The sequence below is a fragment of the Gopherus flavomarginatus genome, chromosome 5 (genome assembly GCF_025201925.1).
Source record: "Gopherus flavomarginatus isolate rGopFla2 chromosome 5, rGopFla2.mat.asm, whole genome shotgun sequence".
NCBI lineage: Eukaryota > Metazoa > Chordata > Testudines > Testudinidae > Gopherus > Gopherus flavomarginatus.
In genome coordinates, this window is record NC_066621.1 from 61,071,245 (window position 1) to 61,093,385 (window position 22,141).

A 22,141-nucleotide genomic window follows, 5' to 3' on the forward strand; every position below is an offset into this window, starting at 1 on the left:
GGATTAACTCCTGTGGAAAATGTTGGGAGACTGTTCAGTGTAGATGCCCCCTGCAGCAGTTTGCTTTCCCCAATGCACAGAAACCCCTGCACATCCCTGAAGCAATCAGTCCCCCTTACTCACCATTTCGTGGCTCCTGTGGGTTATGTGTGCTCTGTTTGGTATGGGAAAAGTATGCTAAAGTGAAGACTGTAAACTCCTTCACTGTGTGGGAATAATTGTCTGGGTGAGATTATAAACAATGCTGCCTCTGTTAACTGTTGCCATTTTTGCCTTTCGAAACAAGTGTCCTTGACTATTCGACTACCCGTATCATTGACTGCTCAGAGGCTACAAAACCTCAGGAAGAAGCCACGAAAAAGCAAAGATGACATGCTGAAAGCAGTTATAGATCACTCTGCCAGAGAGAGTAAAAAACTGCAGGACTGGAGGGAAAGGGAAAGCAGGATTCACCAGAGAAAAGCAGCGGCTAAGAAGAAAAGCACAAAGCAGCTGATAAACATCCTGGCTTCCCAAGCGGACTCTATCCAGTCACTCGTAGCCATGCAGGCAGAGCACTACTGTGCCGGTCCCCCCCAGTCCCAAAGCTCTTTCCCTTGTGCCCCAATGTCAGCTCCAAACCCCCTTCCCCAGCATCCAGGTTCTTACCACCACCAGCTGCCCCCAACACCTGTACATTCACCCACCAGCCCTGAGAACTACGACCCTTACCCTCTGCACTCAACCCCCATCACCATGCAGTATTTTCATCCTGAAGTGCAGTAGTCATTGCACAGCACTCCAGGCAGGACATATTCAAACCTGTGACTGTACAGTTCACCACCCCAACCCCCTGCCCTTTTGGGTTCCCAAAATGTTGTGTGTCTGTCAAGAAAGTTATTTTCTTTTCAATAAATGAATTCTTGGCTTTGAAAACAGTCTTTATTATTGCAGAAAGTGAAAGATACCATAGCCCAGGAAAGAAACAAGCACTGCAAATCAGCTTAGGAAAAACAGATTCCTACTAACATTGTAACCACTGCACTTCACTCCCGTGCAAGGCACCAAAGATTACTGTTGGTTTTCCGCCTCAAATTCCTCCCTCAAGGCATCCCTAATCCTTGTAGCCCTGTGCTGGGCCTCTCTAATAGCCCTGCTCTCTGGCTGTGCAAATTCAGCCTCCAGGCATTGAACCTCGGAGATCCATTCCTGACTGAATGTTTCACCCTTCCCTTCACAAATATTATGGAGGGTACAGCACGCGGATATAACCGCAGGGATGCTGCTTTCCCCCAAGTGTAGCTTCCCATACAGAGATCGCCAGCGCCCTTTTAAACGGCCAAAAGCACACTCCACAGTCATTCTGCACCGGCTCAGCCTGTAGTTGAACCAGTCCTTGCTCCTGTCAAGCTTCCCTGTATACGGTTTCATGAGCCAAGGCATTAATGGGTAAGGGGGTCTCCAAGGATTACAATGGGCATTTCGATGTCCCCTACTGTGATCTTCCAGTCTGGGGAAAAAAGTCCTGGCCTGCATCTTCCTGAACAGGCCACTGTTCCGAAAGATGCGTGCATCATGCACCTTTCCAGGCCAGTCTGTGTTAATGTCAATGAAACGCCCAGGGTGATCCACAAGCGCCTGGAGAACCATAGAGAAATACCCCTTCCGATTAATGTACTCGGATGCTAGGTGGGGTGGTGCTAGAATAGGAATATGCGTCCCGTCTATCGCCCCTCCACAGTTAGGGAAACCCATTTGTGCAAAGCAATCCACAATGTCCTGCACGTTCCCCAGAGTCACGGTTCTTCTTAGCAGGATGCGATTAATGGCCCTGCAAACTTGCATCAACACGATTCCAACGGTCGACTTTCCCACTCCAAACTGGTTCACGACCCATCGGTAGCTGTCTGGAGTTGCCAGCTTCCAGATTGCAATAGTCACCTATAGAACTGATAAATGAAATTGTTTTCAATTGTTCACTTTATTAATGTAACTTCTGTTCACCATTCACTACACTTGCCTATACTGTAACTTCTGTTCCACATTGTAATTCAAACCCCATTTTAAAACACTCACTCCATTTTGTAAAAGCTTCCTCCAACCTTCATTTTTGCAAACCCTGCTGTAATCTTTTAGTTTAGTTTAGATGTGTGAATGAGGTATGTATGAATGATGGAATCAACCTCCAGCCCCAGCCTGTCCTGATGAGATAAAGTTCAAATACCAACGGCTGAAGACCTAGACAACAGCCCTAAACAAAGTAAGAAGCATCCACCCTAAAAAGAAAAGGACAACAGAAGGAAGATCAAAGCCAGGTCCAACGCTGAAAGTCACGCCTGCAATTGATGGGTGATCAATCTAAACCCAGAGGCAGCGTGACACAGAAAGACCCATAGACTTTGAATCCAAACTAAAAGCCTATAAAAAAGAAGGGTGAGATGGGTAACACTCTGCTGCCAACATGGAAGAACATCGGTGCCTGCCCAACAGAGATCCAGCTCAGCCTTGTGCCCAGCTTTCCTGGCCAGTTAGCTGCCACAAGCTACGAACCCAAGCTGCAAAATCAAGCCATGAACTTAAGCTATCTTCAGGACTGGTAACTATGCAGCAGCTGCAGAACACCTGATGAATGTGGATGTGTGTGTGCGTGCGTGTAGGTATTAGGTATAATGTGAATGTGTGTGTGTGTGTGTGTGTATAGGTATTAGGTATAATGTGTGTGTACTGGTAACTATGCAGCAGCTGCAGAACACCTGATGAATGTGGGTGTGTGCGTGTGAATGTGTGTATGTGTGTATGTAAAGGTATTAGGTATAATGTGTGTGTATAAGAATTAAGATATTAGTCATAAATTGTTATCATAATAAATGTGGCATCTTTGCCTTGTCCTCTTTAATAAGATCCTGCTGGTTTTTACTGGTCTAATATAATTGGTATAATACACCCGCTTCTCCACTGGCAGGGCAGCTCTCAATCTCGTGTCCTTGCGCCGCAGAGTGGGGGCGAGCTCAGCACACAGTCCCATGAAAGTGGATTTTCTCATCCGAAAGTTCTGCAGCCACTGTTCGTCATCCCAGACTTCCATGACGATGTGATCCGACCACTCAGTGCATGTTTCCCAAGCCCAAAAGCGGCGTTCCACAGTGCTGAGCATTTCTGTGAATGCCACAAGCAATTTAGTGTCATATGCGTCAGGCGACTCGATATCGTCGGACTCCTCACTGTCACTTTGGAGCTGAAGGAATAGCTCAACTGCCAAATGTGATGTGCTGGCGAGACTCATCAGCATACTCCTCAGCAGCTCGGGCTCCATTTCCCACAGAAATCGTGCTGCACAGAAACTGTTGGGAGAGTCACAATGGCGCCAAACGTGTACAGAAAAACAGTGACTGCTGGGATGTGAAGCGATGCATCACGGGGCGTTGGGACAGGAAGTGGAATGACCCGCACCCTTCCATCCCTTCCCACAACCCACGGCGCCAAAATGGGACGAGGTGCTCTGTGGAATAGCTGCCCATAATGCACCACTCCCAACAGCGCTGCAAATGCGGCCACACTGCAGCACTTTCCCTACACAGCTGTACGAAGACAGCTGCAACTCCCAGCGCTGTACAGCTGCAAGTGTAGCCATACCTTCTGATCAGTGCTGTTCAAAAGACTCATAAATGATCTGCAAAAAGGGGTAAACAGGTAGCAAAGTTTGCAGATGATACAAGATTATTCGAGTCCAAAACAGCTGCAAAGAGTTACAAAGGGGTCTCACAAAACTGGGTGACTTGGCAACAAAATGGCAGATGAAATTCAATGTTCAATGCAAAGTAATGCACATGGCAAAACATAATCCCAACAATTTATTCTTGATTTAGGCACCGTTTTGTAAGATCTCGAGTCATTTGCAGTACTCCAGAAGCACTATGTTTCCAGAGTACTGTAAATTCATAAGAATCCTTCTCACTATGCCTGTATCATCCTGAACTGTGGAATGCTCATTCTTTTGCTTCAGAACACTTACAAATTATCTCCAGTCAATGGAACACACGCAAGTGAATAATGTAGCTGTCCTTAACGTGCATCAAAATAATACCAGAGAACCTAGATGTAAATAAGATTGCTGACAGTTTATCCAGAAAGCTACAGTGAGATCTAAAGACAGCTTGTAGGTGATTACTAGGATCTTAATATACTGTAATTCATGATAATGTAATTATGTAGTTCATTACTAATAAATGATTCAATTGTTAAGATACCAATGATAGACACATTCAATAACTAGAATATGAAAAAAAAAGTATAAATATGCTGAAAATAGCCTCCCCCCAAAACTAGCAGAGTGCTCCCCACACCTCTCTTCAAAAGCACCCATCGGCAAAAACAAAAAAAAGTCAGTGCCTATAGGGAGTTGGGACTCTACCAAATTTGGTAGGTGCTTGACACGCATGGCCTGTGGCTCAACTGTCTCCCACGATAAAAACAGGAGAACCCATTAAAAAGCATTCTTGTGGAAATTTCCTTCCCTTGAACATTTCTCATGGGATTTTTCCTCAGAAGAGACAATCCAGCTGGATTTGTGAGCTATGACATTTCAAGTATATTTTCTATATATATCTGGGTAAGTTAGATGAGAGAGAGAGTTCACTTACAAGACACAAAAGGGGCCCTAACTGGAGGAGGTAGGAAATATGCATTGAAAACAACAACATTTAGTTTTCTAGAACAAAGGGGCATATATAATAAATTTTAAAAAACCCAACACCCAACAAGGTCAGCAGAGGTAGACTTGAATCTAAAATTAAATGAAAACTCTTCTAATTATGTGCAGTTGGACAAATTCATCTCTGGGGTAACTATGTTGATTTCAATCAAGTAACTCCAGAGGTGAATGAACCAGTTTAGACAGAGAGAGAAATAGAGACACACACTGCGTGTGTGTGTGTGTGGGGGGGAAGGGGGCGCTATTTTTTTATTATGCTCTGCCATTTTAAATAGTAACATGTCAGGAATAGAAGATGCCCATACCTTAAATGTAACATTATAAATACTCACAAAATAGGTAAACCCCCCCAATACATGAAGATGTCTAAAAGAAATAATTCTCCACCCCACTGCAATCAATCACACATTTCTAAACAATACACTATAGGAAACATATGTCTTCAGCTGTTCCCTGGAATGTCTTGGTCTTCCTTAGATAGGAATGATGTATTTCCTCCTTGAAAGAAGAGAAATGTACAGCTTTAACATGTCACTCATAAAATGGTTAAGTGTTTTAAGTACCTAATCAAATGCTATATTATATGCAGCAAAAACTGACATGCAATAAAGCTTATTATTTATAGCATATTACAGTAATGCCCAAAATGTGCTTGACATTCTATAAAACATGCACGACCAAAGAGACTTACTATTTTTACACATGTTCCTTTTACTTGTTGATCTATTTTCATCAGCTTCATCATCTGAAATACTGAATTTAGAAAGGCCTGGTCTACACTATGCATTTATACCGATTTTAGGAGTGTTAAACTGATTTAACGCTGCACCTGTCCACACAACGAGGCCCTTTACATCGATATAAAGGGTTCTTTAAACCGGTTTCTGTACTCCTCCCCGACGAGAGGAGCAGCGCTGAAATCGGTATTACCATATCGGATTAGGGTTAGTGTAACCGCAAATCGACGGTATTGGCCTCCGGGCGGTATCCCACAGTGCACCACTGTGACCGCTCTGGAAAGTAATCTGAACTCGGATGCACTGGCCAGGTAGACAGGAAAAGCCCCGCGAACTTTTGAATTGCATTTCCTGTTTGCCCAGCGTGGACCTCTGATCAGCATGGGTGGCGATGCAGTCTCAAATCCAAAAAGAGCTCCAGCATGGACCGTACGGGAGATACTGGATCTGATCGCTGTATGGGGAGACAAATCTGTTCTATCAGAGCTCCGTCACAGACAACGAAATGCCAGAGCATTTGAAAAAAAACTCCAGGCTATGATACAGAGTCCACAGCACAGTGCTGTGTGACAAGTGTAACGGAAAGCCAAAGAATCAGATGGATGCTCATGGAGAAAGGGAGGGAGGACTGAGGACTCCAGCTATCCCACAGTCCCCAACAGTCTCTGAAAAGTATTTGTATTCTTGGCTGAGCTCCCAACGCCGGTATGGTCAAACACATTGTTCAGGTTGGTTCAGGGTACATCTCATCAATTTACTCCCCCTCTCCCGCCCCGTGAAAGAAAAGGGGAAAAAATCGTTTCTTGACTTTTTTCAATGTCACCATATGTCTACTGCATGCTGCTGGTAGACATGGTGCTGGGGCACTGAACAGAAGCATCCTCTCCCCTCCCTTCCCCAGTGGCAGACGGTACAGTGCAGTAGGACTGGTAGCCATCCTCATCATCATCCCGTGAATGCTCCTGGCTGGCCTCAGGTGAGGTCAGCCAGGGGCGCCTGGGTAAAAATAGGAATGACTCCTGGTTATTCCCAGCAGATGGTACAGAACAGCTGGTAACCACCCTCATCATAGCAACTGGGGGCTGAACTCCATCAGCCCCCCCCACCCCTTTCATGTCTAAAGAAAAGATTCTGTACTGCCTGGACTATCATATCAGCGGGATGCTGGGCTCCTCTCCCCCCCACCGTTTAATGTCCTGCCTGGACTATCATAGCAGCTGGAGGCTGCCTCCCTCTCATTTTATCTCACTAAAAAGTCAGTGTTTCTTATTCCTGCATTCTTTATTACTTCATCACACAAATGGGGGGACTGCCACGTTAGCCCAGAAGGGTTGGGAGAGGAGGGAAGCAATGGGTGGGCTTGTTGCAGGGGCACCCCCTAGAATGGCATGTAGCTCATCATTTCTGTGGGATCTGACACGGAGCGGCTGTGTTCTCTGGTACACTTGCCCATTTTCTAGGCAGGACTGACTCTATTTTTAGATACAACATAAAGGAGGGAATGACCCGGGGGGGGTCATTCCCATTTTTGTCTTTGCGCCACCGGCCAACCTCAGTGAAGGTCAGCCAGGAGCACCCATGACAACAGCAGACGGTACAGAACAACTGGTAACTGTCTCTGCTACCTTGCAAAGGCAAATGAATGCTGCTGTGTAGCACTGCAGTACCGCCTCTGTCAGCGCCTTCCAGTACACCTACGGTGACAGTGACAAAAGGAAAAATGGGCTCCATGGTTGCCATGCTATGGTGTTGCCAGGGCAATCCAGGGAAAAAGGGCGCAAAATGATTGTCTGCTGTTGCTTTCACGGAGGAAGGAATGAGTGACAACATTTACCCAGAATCACCCGCGACACTGTTTTGGCACCATCATGCATTGGAATCTCAACCCAGAATTCCAATGGGCGGGGGAGACTGCGGGAACTATGGGATAGCTACAGGATAGCTACCCACAGTGCAACGCTCCAGAAATCGAAGTTAGGCTCGGTACATGGATGCACACCACCGAATTAATGTGCTTAGTGGGGCCGCGTGCACTCGACTTTATACAATCTGTTGTACAAAACCGATTTATGTAAAATCGGAATAATCCTGTAGTGTAGACCTACCCAAAGCATTATAAGTCCATCTATTTAAAAAGATCAAAATAAACACTGCACATATCTTCCTTTCTTCTTTGTGGAAAAGTCTGCTTCCTGTAGTTTCCAGAATTATATCAAACACCATAGGTGAGAGATTTGCTCTATAATTAGTTAGAAATACATTGTCTCTTGCTCCTCATGCCTGTGAAGAGGAGTAAGAGGGCATGAAGTGAAGCTACTTTCCCCACAGGTCACAAAACAAATGGGCGAGGGGAACCCACATAAGGCTGCTACTCCCTCTTCTGTGCAGGTAGATGGGTAGCTGTAGGGAACAGATAAAACAGATGAGAAGGCAGAGCTTTATCTAGCAGGCTGGGTACTCAGGAGTGGATTTAGGTCTAAGTAACTTGCCTAATGTGACACAGGAAGTCAATGGAACAGCTAGGACAGAAGCCAGCTATGCCATTGAATGCTGTGCCTTAACCATAAAATTATCATCATTTCTTCATTTTCACATTTGTTTTTTGCGTAGTAAACTTTGGAGACATACTCAAGAGCCTCATTAAGGCAAAACAACCACTGACTTCAGTATTAGATCCATCATGCATACAAATCAAATATAACCAAGTCAAAACAGTTTGAATAAAAATAAACTCAGTTACCAGTCATGATAGCATGTGGTAATCCAGCTTTTCATAGTAGCATGAAATGTTTCTCTAGCAATAAAGATATTCTGCCTTTTAGGGTCTAACATATTGTAGAGGATTAATAATCTGCATTTCTCATGGCTCTATCCTGTCACATCTTCCAAATATTTTATAAAAACAGAAGCAGGAACTAGTCCTGTAGAAAAAGCAGTGATATGGAGCACAGTTTAGTATATGTTTACCTGTCCTATTTTGATTGAGTACCAGTATAACAAGAGTACCTGTTTCCTTAAGGTTGCAAGCTTCAAAAGTAACATTGATCAAATCATCTTCTGCATAACCAGCAACTTTTACTATATTATTAGCTACTGTGAAAGTAGAATGAATTATATAGTAAGAATAGAAAGGATTAAAGAAATGTTGTCTGTACCTTTAAGCAAAGTTGTTGGAATGTTGCAACCAGGTGTCAGGAATACAGACATTAACATAAAACAATTGCACCGTTTAAGGGCAATTGGTGAAGCATTAGCCTTAGATGATAACAGTTAGTAAGGAAATAGGATATGCATGCTGTGCCCCAGGTGAATTTTACTGTTTTGATTTCTTTGTCCCTTTGTCTAAATTCCCGCTCTTTTATCCATATAAATAAGACTGTTTGGGCCTTGCATGGCCACTCACATATTCTGAATGTTATTTGCAGAGCGCTGCGCTAATAAACAGAGTGGTCTGACAAATTGTGAGTCCTGATTCTAACTTTGACAATTTGGAGGTTCCACCGAGATGGCAACCGTCTTCACTGGGACTGTGTGATTCCTGACTGTTTTTGTAGGATGACCGTGGCAGCCAGCACCTGGGCATTTGGCCCAAGCGGTCCCCCACTAGAGCGGAAAGGTGCACAGCCACAGTGAGGTCTACGCCATCGAACCCGTTGGTTCCCACTCTGTTCTGGTAGGGATCCCGGGATCTGACATCAGGAATCTGGTCAGGTAATTATTTCTGTGTTTTGTCCGGACTGAGGACTGTCCTGTCTCTGTGTCTATCTGTCCTCTTGTGGAGTGTTTGAGTCTGGGTGCCGTCTCCGTCCAGGGATAGGCCGACCAAGGGGTTCCTGTCCCCGCGGTCTGAGTGAGTGGAATCTGCACAATCGCAGCCGCACCGCACTTTGGGTAAAACCCCTGGTGTGAAAGCAAGGGCGATTGAGGCAGTAGTCTGTGGGCTCCTTTTGTGTGTTGCACTGGGCATCGCTCTGACAAACCCGAATTTCCTTCTTGTGTGATTGGTGTGTGAAGTCCTCCTGTATGGGTAACCAGACGTCTAAGTTGGGACAGTTCCCTAAATGAACGCCAGCTCATTTTATGTATTTAGGATGGGTCCAGACTCCTGTAAAAAGGGTCCAGACTCCTGTAAATTTCTGGGAAAATGGTCTAAGCTAACTCAGGGGGATCCCAAAACTCAGTGGCCACTGTTAAAATCTTGGAACAAAGACTGAGTGGACGTCTTAAAGGACAAACTCGGCCAACCTAAAACTAAATTGGCTAAAGGAGAGGTTAATTGTTTCATGCAGTGGTGGGAAGAAGCAAATTGTAGGTGGACAAAATCAAAACTGGCCTCTCTCAATTATTCAGATAATAAGTTAAAAGCTTTATTAAAAGCCTCCTCTCCCACCACCAGACCGAGTGCTCCCCTTTACCCCGTTCTCCAAACCCCGGATCGATCCAACCTCCTTCATACTCCCATCTCATTGTAAAAAGGACAAAAAGCTCCTTGTTCTGCTCCCCTTTGTTTGCCTCAGAAACTGATTCGTTAGTGTTCCACTACCAATTCAGCAAGAGGGGGGACTCCTCAACTAGCCCCCACCCTTCCTGGTCCCTTTCCTTGAACACTTCTTTCAAAATTGTGAAGTGACCACAATAGCACTCACAAACGGTTCATTGGAAAAAAAAGCAGGATCGGGCCCAGAAAAGCAGGCAAGCAACAGATAAAGAAACTGAAAAACAGGTTGGAAGCCCTAAGGGTATAGTGTCAGGAGTAAAAAAAGCAGTAAGTGCAGGCATGAATCCCTGGAACAATACTTAAAATGGTGAAATCTGAGGTGATAAAGGTGTCATTTTGGGACATAAACAAGTGATTTAAGGGAAGAGAGTGAAAAGTTAACTCTACAGAGGCTGGAGAGAATTAAGCAGTTAAACTTTGTGGAAAATGTTAAAAAGGACTATGTTAAAGAGAGAATTCTTGGTTTCTTTGCAGCCATTCTGAAGGGAAAATGGGCCCTTTTCCAGAAGAATGCCTGTAAATCATCCAAATATATATACAGCTATGTAAAAACAAAGTAGTGTAAAGAAATTTTAAGGAAAAAAAAGTGTATGTATCTATTTGTCTGTGAAAATATGTAAAGTTCTAAGAATCTAAACCAGCACATCTGGTTTGTAAAACTCCTGTTTTGTAGGTGTAAGATAAATTGATTTTGTTTTTTGTTTTTAATGCCACTAAAAATTCATTTGACTCTAATTCAAAGTTGCAAAACTGACAGACCTTTTTGCAAGACACAGGCAATTAGTGTTGTTTGGCTTTGGGATTTAGCATTTAACCCTTAAGGGGTAACTTCATTCTTTACAAAAATTAAAATGTTTTTAAATAAAGACCAAGTCATGGCTGCAATAGGGCAGTCAAAATCAGGAGAATAGGTAAAGATTCTGGAGCCTGTTTGTTTGTTTGGTTTGTTTTTTTGGTAACAATAGCAGATAAAAGCTGTAGTGAAAGAATAAGAAATTAACAGTGACCCTCTAAAGCAACAGCAGAGGTGAGGTGCACAAAACAAAAAGAAGCAATGTTAAAAACACTGAGCCTTAAAATGGCTCTGTGAAATCAGACTGTTACTTTGATAAGGATACATGAAAACTCTGTACAAACAAAAGAAACAGTTACACCTCATGTAAAAATTGATATGGCTAATGTTTTTAAAAAGTTATAGTATACAAGGAATGTGCATTTTCCCTTGGACATGTGCGGTGTATATTGTAAAAAGGGGTAAAAGAAATGCAAATAAAACATGCTGCTGAATTAAAATCCTATTAGGGCTCCAAAAAGAGCCGCAATAGGCTGTTTTTTTTCTTTTTCAGATCCCTGTGTGTTAAAACAAAGTCTCTGAGCTCTGCTGATGGCTTTAAATCCAAAAGTCAAGCCTGTATTGATGCAAATTACCTAACTAATAAAAAAAGTGTAAGAATGCACCACCCCCAGTGAACCAACCACCACCTCAGGACCACGCAGAGTCAATTTTTTTGACTCCAGAAGAAGACGTAGAGGAACAGCCTGCAATACCTTACAATCTACACTTTCGTAAGGGTTGCCAGAAGCAGATGACTACATAAAGCAAGGCCCAAGAAGAAGTAGTAGTGAGCCTAGCGCCTGCTGCCTGGTGGACTTAAAACTGTAACTGCAGTTCCCTCAGGTCTTGGCTACACTCATACTTTACAGCGCTGCAACTGAGGTGTGAAAAAACACACCCCTGAGCGCTGCAAGATACAGCGCTGTAAAGCGTCAGTGTAATCAGGGCAGCAGCGCTGGGAGCGGGGTAAGGGATGTGGTTTACATGCAGCGCTGGGAGAGCTCTCTTCCAGCGCTGCCGCTCTGACTACACTCACACTTCAAAGCGCTGCCGCGGCAGCGCTTTGAAATTCCAAATGTAGCCATACCCTCAGTTGAGGTTGTCAGAACCAGAAGGGCCCTGCCTCCAACATGCGCCTCTGGTGGTGCCTGTTCTTCAGATGCTGGTGTCTTAAGGTCTGGGGAGTCCACAATGACAATTCTTTTATCCAGCAGCAAGTGTGGATAGCTCAGACCCTTATTATTTCTAAATGCTGGGTCTGCAGCCACATCCCAGCCCACTCTCAAACTGGTGTTCCTGTCCTGGCTATCCCACTCAATTCTCCAGACCTCACTGGAGGACCTTGTCCGTTTAACACAATATGGAACAGTAATGACACCTGGGAAGAGGCTATTGGCAGTTCCTTTATCCCACTTGGGGGAGTAATACACCACGCAAAAAGACTCCTAAGGTTACAAGCAGTGGTTGAAATAATGGCAAATGAAACCGGAGAAAGTTTAAAAACCCTGGCCAAAGAAACAGGGGTGATCAGACAGGTTGCCCTCCAAAACCGTCAAGCATTAGACATAGTGCTGGCGGCCAAAGGAGGGACCTGTGCTCTCATTGGAAAAGAATGTTGTGTGTTTATACCTGACAATACCAATGAGGTAATAGATCACGCTAGCCACTTAGAACAAATCGCATATCTTCCTCATGAAGAGCTGAGTTCTTTATGGAAGTGGCTAAGTAACCTGTTCAATTTATCTGGCATAGGAAACTGGGTTGTTTCAGGGAGCCCTAACTATCCTGTTTGGAATCTTAGTGATTTTTGTATGCTTTCAGTTAATCTCCTGTTGTATCCAGAATTGTGTCACCCAGATGGCTGCCCCAAAACAGAGTGCTAATATGATGATTTTCAATATCGCTGATGAACTAAGAGATAAGGAACGGTTAATTTGTGGAACTCAGTAAGGGTTGGTCATGGCGTACGCCTGACCAAAAGGAGGGATTGTGAAAGCAGAATGAATTATATAGTAAGAATAGAAAGGATTAAAGAAATGTTGTCTGTACCTTTTAAGCAAAGTTGTTGGAATGTTGCAACCAGGTGTCAGGAATACAGACATTAACATAAAACAATTGCACCGTTTAAGGGCAATTGGTGAAGCATTAGCCTTAGATCGATAACAGTTAGTAAGGAAATAGGATATGCATGCTGTGCCCCAGGTGAATTTTACTGTTTTGATTTCTTTGTCCCTTTGTCTAAATTCCCGCTCTTTTATCTGTATAAATAAGACTGTTTGGGCCTTGCATGGCCACTCACATATTCTGAATGTTATTGGCGGAGTGCTGCGCTAATAAACAGAGTGGTCTGACAAATTGTGAGTCCTGATTCTAACTTTGACTCTACGCCTTCATTGACAGCAGTACTAGTATTTCCTAAATGGAAATATTATAAGTTCAAAATATATCTTATGTTATGGCTTCAGGACACATATCAATCATTTAATAAAAAAAATACCACTTTTAAGCTGTTTTCCCCAAGTCTCATAAAGAAAAGGAAAAATCCCAAAAGCAGTCTCTTCCAACCTGAGCCATCACATCTTCTAGCAAACCCTTGAGAAAAAAAAATTGACTTGTATTATGTTTTAGAGGCCAATAGTTGCCTGCTCTATCAGAGCAGCAAAAGAAGCAAATTCTACAGTCTGCTATTGAAAACACCATCCAACAGCACCCAGATGTTTTAAATTATGGCTTGTTAACTTGCACAACCTTGCTGACCCCAACTGCAGTGGCCCCACATTGATAGAGATGGTCTCAAGTAGTTAGGCCCCAATTCATATAGTTTTTTAAACAATCAATCAAAGTTAACAACCATAAACTACCCCCAGAAGGAAAGAACAAGCCAATACTGTTAGAAATTAGAGCACTACACAATGTACTGACATTTGTTTCAATGAAGAGGGAGTGATAAGGGTTTCTTTGGTCCATTTATGTACAAGCAGGGGTGCTGGAACAATTTTTATAGAGGGTGCTGAGAGCCACTGAACCAAACTGTAATACACTCTATATAAACAGAAAGAGCAGAAGCACCCTATTTCCAGCCTCTATGTGCACAACACCATATTGCGGATGGGGCAGAAGTTGTCTAAATTGGAAATGCTCTGGGAAGACCATTTACTCTTCCAAGCCCCAAACATAGGGCAATGCCTCCATAGCACAAGAGAGCCCTTTATTAGTATCTGCAATCAGAACTTATCACACTTCAAAAAATTTGCATACTTACTTTCAGTGGTAAAAAACACAGAGGTCTAACAGAGGAAGGAAGCACAGGCTTTGAAATTTCAGCAGAGTCTTTCAACAGGGAGTTACTATCCTCTGGTGACAGATGTATATCTTCTGAAAAAGTATCTCACCCAGAATCTATATTGATTAAAATGCACTGGTCAACATTCGAATCAGAATGTCTAGTTTTTTTTTCTTAGTGTATCAGTTTCCATTCTCCCTGTATTGCAAAACAAAACAAAACAAACCTTATAATTATCAGATGTACCACTTTCCTAGGAATTAATAAGATAATGCAAATGAAAACAGCTATTTAAAATTAAATGATTTCAACATATCTATTTCAATTGACATACATATGTAAGGGGAGATGGGCTCCCTTGTTATATATGAAATACATTTTTCCTTGAAATAAATATATTTTTAAAAAGGTATTCTTTTAACTGATCCTTATGATTCTCTTTTCAGTAAAAGTCTTTTTGCCTTGTCATTTTGTTCTTTCAATACTGCTTCAAAACTAGGTGACTGTAGCAGCTCTTTTTATAGTAAATTACCACCCACTGTATACTTTATACTGAAACTCCAGTACCTTTATTGTGCATATTGAGTTGATCCTGACAGTTGTAATGGAGGCAAAATACCAATTTAAGAGCCCAATCCTGCAATTTGTTCTTCACAGGTGGATTCATGCATCTGCATGGAGCAAGAAGCTCCACAGAGATCCAAGCAACACAGGTGGCAGAATCAGGGTGTAAGTAAATTGGTGTTTTGTCTGAATAAGGATCACAAGATCAAACTCATGGGTTGCAATTAAGAACAATATTGTGTCTTTTTATCTTCTGCATTTCAATTTCTCTACACATCTCTTTGAAAAATATTATAAAAACTACCTAGGACTCAAGCCTGCAAACACTAATGAGAGTAATGCTCACTGACATGACTTGTCTCAAATGCTACTCATGGCTGTCAGGGTGGGATGCATAAAGGTACTTAGGTGCCTAACTCCTAGATTTAGCCCTATGTCTTGAGTTTAGGTGCCTAAAACCCAGATTGGCTCTACTGTTATCCACAAAACTCTTGCTGAACCATGTAGGCTCCAAAACTCACTTGGTGCCTATCTTTTCAGGGTAAAAGTCCCTAGCCACTTAGAACTATGAGCACTATAGTACAACTCAGAAGTATTCTTCTGTCAACCTAGCTGCATCTATGCTGGGGTTAAGTTGGACTAATAACTACACTGCTCCAGGCTATGTTGACCTAGCTACCCTATGTTGACCTAGCTTTTAAGTGTAGATCAGGCCTAAATTTCTGCATCTGGGCATGTCCACTGCTGCCTCATTCTAAATGTCCTGACACCTCTCTCTAACCTAAACCTCACAGCAATTCACAGGTAAAGACAGGCATTTGTCCCAGGGCCGCGCAGAGGATACAGGGGGCCTGGGGTCTACGGTGGCAGGGGGCTCCCACTTCGGCAGTAATTCAGCAGCGGGGGGTCCTTCCGCTCCGGGACCCGGCGTTGAAGTGCCCCGAAGACCTGCAGCCCCTGGCACCAAATTACCGCCGAAGACCTGGCACTTCGGCGGCGGGTCCTGCTTCAGCGGTAATTCACCGGCGAGGGGTCCTTCCACCCCGGAGCGGAAGGACCCCCCGCCGCCGAAGACCCAGAGCGGAAGAAGCTCCAGGGGCCCGAGCCCAGCGAAAGTTTTCCAGGACCCCTGGAGCGAGTGAAGGACCCTGCTCCAGGGGCCCTGAAAAACTCTTGTGGGGGCCCCTGCGGGGCCTGGGGCAAATTGCCCCACTTGCCCCCCCCCCCGGGCGGCCCTTATTTGTCCACTTAAGCTGTACACAGAAGCTACCAGCTGGATTGGGCCCCATTCAGAATCTGGCCAGATGAAGAGGTGGGGTGCTGCTTCCCACCCTATAACCTTTAGCCCAGTGGCTAGTTGCTGTCTGGCCCAAAGAGAGAAAGAAAAAGTGTGAGAATGACCCGGTAGTCTAGGTGTTAGAGCACCCACCTAGGAGGTGGGAGACTGCAGGTCCAGTCCCTGTGCTCCAACCACTCTTTCATCATTTATCCAGAGTGCAACAGCTTCAACAGGAGGGACTGAGGGAGCTTCATTTCAGAATAACCCATAGCAAATATCCTGCAGCCAGGACTGAGCTGCAGGGCTGGCCTTAGGGAAAATGGCACTCTGGGCAAACATGTATTTTGGCATCCCAGGCCTCCATGCCTCTTCCCCCTCCCCCTAGGCCCTGTTATGTTTTCTTGGTTGATGTTTCCTTTTAAAAATATTTCAGTCAGGCTGGATAAAAATCAAGATTCTTTTAAAAAAATTTTAAAAATCAGATTTTTTTATTTAAATCGGTTTTTATTTAAATAGTTTTTTTCCTCAAAAAGCATTTTATCGAAAAAAAATCTGATTTAAAGGTAGTTTTAATTAAAATAATTATAGCTCAAAGATATCTCACCATGGAATAGGGATTATAGATTCTAATTCTATAGTATGAGACAATATATTCATGTAATGTTTAAGAAAAGTTTGTAAATGAGTTCCAAAAGTTCAGGGATTAGGGACTCAATCTTAAGGGGTTCCACAGGCTTCTGTATAGATTATTTAGGTTAATCTTTCTATCTACCCATTGGGACTCAGTGCTCAGCGTAGAACATACCATCAGAGATGCCTAGTTTGCAGTTCTCAAATTGTGGATTTGTGTCTCCAGAGATAACATGCTCATTAACAGCAAAAATGTTTCTAAATAAATAATATATAGAGGTGAGAAATAACAGAGCTCACCCCTATTGTCCCTCTGCAAATTTGTGTACACAGAGTTAATCCCTTACCTCTCTCTAAAAGTGCAAAGTTTCAAAAAGTTCAATTAAAAGTTCAGGGCAGAATAGATCTGGACAAGGAGAAGAAATCTGGAGATAAATGTGAGAAGGGAGGGACAGGCAGTAGACACAAAAGTGAAACTTTGAGCAGTGTATTCCAGAAATCTTGAGGTCTTTCTGAGTGTAGCCTTCATTTACTTGAGATCTACCATACCATTCTCTCACTTGAAGTGAAAACCTATAATGGCAGCAGGCTGTAAAAGAGACCCAGTTTGGGAATATTTTAATGAAGTTCCTCTACCTGTGGGTAAGACAGGCATGCATCCAAAATGCAAACAGTGCAACAAAGAAATGCAAGACCTGGTTGCCCGAATGAAACAACATCATGAGAAGTGTTTCTGCTCAGGAGGAAGCTGCGTTGAAGATGATGAAAGGAACATGTCTGAACATGCAGGATCTTTAGGTTGGTAAACTTTTTTATTTCATACTTCTTTCTTAAGGACTTCCTGTCTTTCTTCTGGACTATTCTTGAATTCTCATGTTTGAGCAAAAAATATAGTTGTTACTCTATGGTACTATCATCTCAGATGCAGTTGTGATAAAAAATAAATAGCTGAAATAGGCAGATATTCCTTTTACAATTTCACCTTTAAAGTAGTACCGAGTGTCAGTGAATGCAATGAGTAATACTACATGAGCAGTATGGTAATAATAATTAAATAACTGTATTGACGTATTTTGTTTAGGAGAATCTATCCTCAACATACAGGATTCTGAAGACTATCCACCTTCAAGATCACCATCATTTTCTATAGTTTCAGAGTTATCTGCCAATGACAGTGTTTCAGTCACATCATGTATGTCACACAGCCACAGTATATCACCTGTAGCAAAAAGAAAAAGACAATCTCCATCATCCAGAAACAACCATAGATAAATTTGTGACAAGAACCAGCAAATTACAAAAAAGAGGTAACTGATTAAAAAATCGCCCGGTTTGTTTATGCAGCAAACTCTCCTTTCCGTATGATTGAGGACCCACACTTCATTAACATGGTTCAGTCATTAAGACCAGAATACAGTCCACCCAACAGAGCAGATGTTGCAGGCAAATTGCTGGATAAAGTGTATGAAAGAGAAATTGAGCAGTGTGCAAAAGATCTAGCGAGTGAAATTGTTAACCTGAGTCTTGATGGTGGAGCAATGTCCACAATGATCCAGTTGTATGTACTCGTGTGACAACAGAGGAAGGGAATGTTTTCCTTACAGAAACAATTGATACATCAGGAAAAGCACACACAGCAGAATACTTACAATAAGTAGCAGTAAGAGCTATAACAAACTGTGGGAAAAAATTCTAATGTCTAGTATGCAGCTTGGTCACAGACAATGCAAATGTATCCAAGATGAGAAGAAATTTAGAAGAGAGTGAAGAGAGTCCGAAACTAACAACATACAGTTGGAGTGCTCATTTGATGCACCTCCTAGCCAAAGACTTCAGTGTTCCAGAAATAAGGGCTAATGTTGTTGAAATTGCAAAATACTTCCTAACAACCACTTTGCAGCGGCTGCTCTGAAAAAGGTGGGAGAAACCAAGCTAACTGTCCACAAGACGTGCCATGGAACTCAGTAGTGGACTGTTTTGAGCACTATATCAAAAACTGGCCTAATCTGATGACAGTTTGTGAGCAAAATCATGAAAAAATAGATGGCACTGTCACAGCCAAAGTTCTCAACATTGGGTTTAAGAGAAATGTTGAACACATGCTGAGTACCCTGAAGTCTATTTCTGTAGCCGTGAACAAAATGCAGGGGAATAGCTGTTTTATTGCTGATATTGTTGAAATTTGGAAGGAACTGAGTGAGATCTTAAAAAGAGAAATATGCAGTGACAGCGTTAAATTACAAGAGAAAGAGAAATTACAAAAAAAAGAGAACGGAACAAGCACAATCTCCAGCTCATTTTCTTGCAAATATTCTCAATGTTTGGTATTCTTGCAATATTCTCTTCTGAAGAAGAGGAGTTGGCTATGACATGGACATTCAGCAATCATCCCTCCATAATGCCAACTATAATAAACTTCAGAGCTAAGGGTGAACCATTCAAGAAATGTATGTTTGCTGATGATGTTTTAAAGAAAGTCACGCCAGAGAACTGGTGGAAGTCACTTAAGCACTTGGATTCAGACTGTTGAAGTGATAATCTCACTTTTAATGGCATTCGCTTCTTCTGTCGGTGTAGAAAGAATATTTTCTTCCTCTGGACTAATTCATTCCAAATTGAGAAATCGTTTGGGACCTGAAAAAGCAGGAGAGCTTGTTTTTCTTTCTGAGTTGGAGATAGTTCACTTCCCAGTGACTTCAAAAATATCTGCTTCAATTACCTTTGGTAAATGAAATAACCAATCATTCATTTTCTGATATAGCTGTAAAACTAATCTGAAGTTTTCAAAATAAATCACTTTAAAAACATATAGTGTGTATCTTCTAAAAATGAAACATACATCTATCTCTGAGTTGTGAAAATATGTATTACGGTTATAACAACCAACAAGAATGGACTTTTATGTAGAAATCCATGATTAAATCGGGTCTTCCTGACTCGTGATTTAAATCATGATTAAAATCAATTTGATTTAGATCAAATCCACCCTGATTTCAGTTACACGTTCCATATACTACTTTTAATAAATGTGATAATTTCCTTGACTTGTGTGTGGACGCTCCTTCCTAAAGATGTTTTCAGATTCGGTATTATGCCATGTAACTCACAGAACATGAACTGGAATGATGTAGCTGACTGGTGCCATCATACTGCAAACACTTTTCTGTCCATCCTATGCCCACAATCCCTGCATCAGTTTAAGAAGTATCCAAAATCCTAAGGATACCTGGGAGGAATGGGGAAAATACATTATCCGCTCACAGAAAGCACTGGGAGTTTTAAAAACACCAGAATCACAACACAGAAAATGAGTAGATAAACATTTTTATAGCTTAAGCAGCAAAGAATCCTGTGACACCTTATAGACTAACAGACGTTTTGGAGCATGAGCTTTCGTGGGTGAATACCCACTTCGTTGGATGCATGCATCCGACGAAGTGGGTATTCACCCACGAAAGCTCATGCTCCAAAAAGTCTGTTAGTCTATAAGGTGCCACAGGACTCTTTGCTGCTTTTACAGATCCAGACTAACATGGCTACCTCTCTGATATTTTTATGGCTTAGCTCATATACAGAACAATGAAACACAACTTAAAAAGCCATGCAGGCCTCTGCCATTACTGGCATTCATCATATCTGTCCAGGGGACATGAATGGTCACTCTTCCTCATAGTTCAGGGGTCAGCAACTTTTCAAAAGTGGTGTGCCGAAACGTCATTTATTCACTCTAATTTAAAGTTTTGCGTGCCAGTAATACATTTTAATGTTTTTAGAAGGTGTCTTTCTATAAATCTATAATATATAACTAAACTATTGTTGTATGTAAAGGAAATAAGGTTTTTTAAAATGTTTAAGAAGCTTCATTTAAAATTAAATTAAAATGCAGAGGCCCCGGACCGGTGGCCAGGACCAGGCTAGTGCGAGTGCCACTGAAAATCAGCTCGTGTGCTGCCTTCGGAACGCGTTTCATAGGTTGCCTACTGCTGTCATAGTTGGTTGTCTTCACCATGTCAGAAAGTTCAGCCCAGATTTCATCCTGTATTTCACCGATCAAAAATGCCACCACATAAACATTTGCACTGCAATAAGAAGCAGCAGCAGAACCAGATCATCATCCAGTTGCTCCCTGCCTTCCACCCAGTTTGGCAGGAGGTGAGCAGGAACTGTCATCAGCAAATGTGTGATGGTAGGGGGGAACAGCACCAACAGTACACAGCAAGGAACTTCCTAGGGTGTCTGCAGTGATGCATAGCACATTGGGATACAACCCCTGAAATGGTAGTGCCAACACCATGTAACAACAGCACAAGTGTAGTTGTGGGTATATGCATGTACACAGTGTGATTCCCATGTACAGTACAGCATATGTGGCCAAATTATTTTATTACTTTATTGCATCACTTATATAGTCAAATAATAAACATTTCTATTGGCAAATTATTTTCCCCAATGATAGGAAAAGGTTTTTGAATACTTTATTAGCTCTTGCTTAAAACAAAATCAGATTCTTTGAGGACTGGAATGGGAACCTATCTACACAAATCTGATCAGGGCCTTGAAGTTAATGAGATGCTGCACAGGAGTCTGCTGTGCAGTCAGCTTCAGAATCAGGACCTAATTTAGGGCTAACTCCTGCAACTATTAATCACATGAACAGGCCTTACTCAAGCGAATAACAGTGTACTTGTGTGTTTCCAGGCTATTTGCACAAGAAAGGGTTAAAGGAACATGCCATTAAAGAGGCACATAAGAGTTGTGCTATAACACATACCAACTAAGGGCTCATCTACCTCACACAGCTTTTAGCGACAAGGTTGTACACAGCCTTGTTGCTAAAAGTCAGCGTGTGTAAACACTTTTTGTTGGCACTTTTACCCACAAAATACTTCCAGCCCCGCAAGCAGCTTTAGCTTTGTTGGCAGGCGAATGCTCCTGCCAACAAAGCCATGTTTACACTGCCACTTGCCTCAGCAAAACTTTTGCCTTTCGCAGGCCCGGGTTGGGGGACGACTTTTCAAAGTACCCATGAAAGACAAAAGTTGTGTTGACAACTTCGCAGTGTAGACATACCCTAAGGATCTGTCTACACTGGGAGAGGTTTGCTGCTGGCAGTCGGCCACAGCGTATACAGGTGAAAAAAGAGCTTTGGCTGGGACGCCTTAGGCCTGTTGCCTGAGGGAAAGAAGCGATACCAGCAACGGACTTCTGTGTCTCTACAGCTGAGTCGCCACCAAGGGCACATCCTGGTAGCGACACGCCAGGGAAGATACGAATTACCCCCAACCACACTAACGTTACCGCCCGGGCAGCAAGTTTCCACCGGAGACCGGGCCTGGCACGATGTGGCACTCGGCGGTGGCGGAGACTGACACGGTTTCCCGGCGCTAAGCCAGACTGCTGCCCGCGAGGCTGTTTCCCAGCGCGGCCAGGCCCCACGAGGGGCCAGGGGCGTCACCCCATTAATGTGGCCCTCCCCAAGCGGGCGCTGCTCCCCACGGGGCGGCTCGGACACCCGTGAGCTGCTCCCGGGGAAATGGCGGGCGCAGGGAGGGGGAAATTGAGGGGGGCTTCGCAGCTGGGGGATGGGCGGTGCCGGCTGCGGCCCCGCGCCGGCCTGGGCTGGGG

General features: G+C 43.1%; 1 protein-coding gene and 1 long non-coding RNA gene across 3 annotated transcripts; both read right to left on the reverse strand.

Annotated features, from left to right (window-relative positions):
- Positions 1-899: 899 nt before the first annotated feature.
- Positions 900-3,476, reverse strand: LOC127051996 (uncharacterized). The gene is made up of 2 exons (XM_050955131.1): positions 2,924-3,476; positions 900-1,920 (listed from the first exon to the last, which is right to left on the reverse strand). The coding sequence occupies exons 1-2, from the start codon at positions 3,290-3,292 to the stop codon at positions 1,051-1,053; spliced, it is 1,239 nt and encodes a 412-aa protein (XP_050811088.1). The 5' UTR covers positions 3,293-3,476; the 3' UTR covers positions 900-1,050.
- Positions 3,477-5,194: 1,718 nt separating this feature from the next.
- Positions 5,195-22,140, reverse strand: LOC127052026 (uncharacterized). Of its 2 annotated transcripts, XR_007774656.1 has the most exons (7): positions 20,498-22,140; positions 19,624-19,742; positions 19,061-19,150; positions 17,619-17,735; positions 14,023-14,159; positions 7,533-8,348; positions 5,195-5,881 (listed from the first exon to the last, which is right to left on the reverse strand). It is a non-coding gene; the product is annotated as an uncharacterized LOC127052026 (long non-coding RNA). The 2 variants fall into 2 exon arrangements; XR_007774657.1 differs by lacking the exons at positions 5,195-5,881; positions 7,533-8,348 and adding an exon at positions 13,149-13,352.
- Position 22,141: the final 1 nt, after the last annotated feature.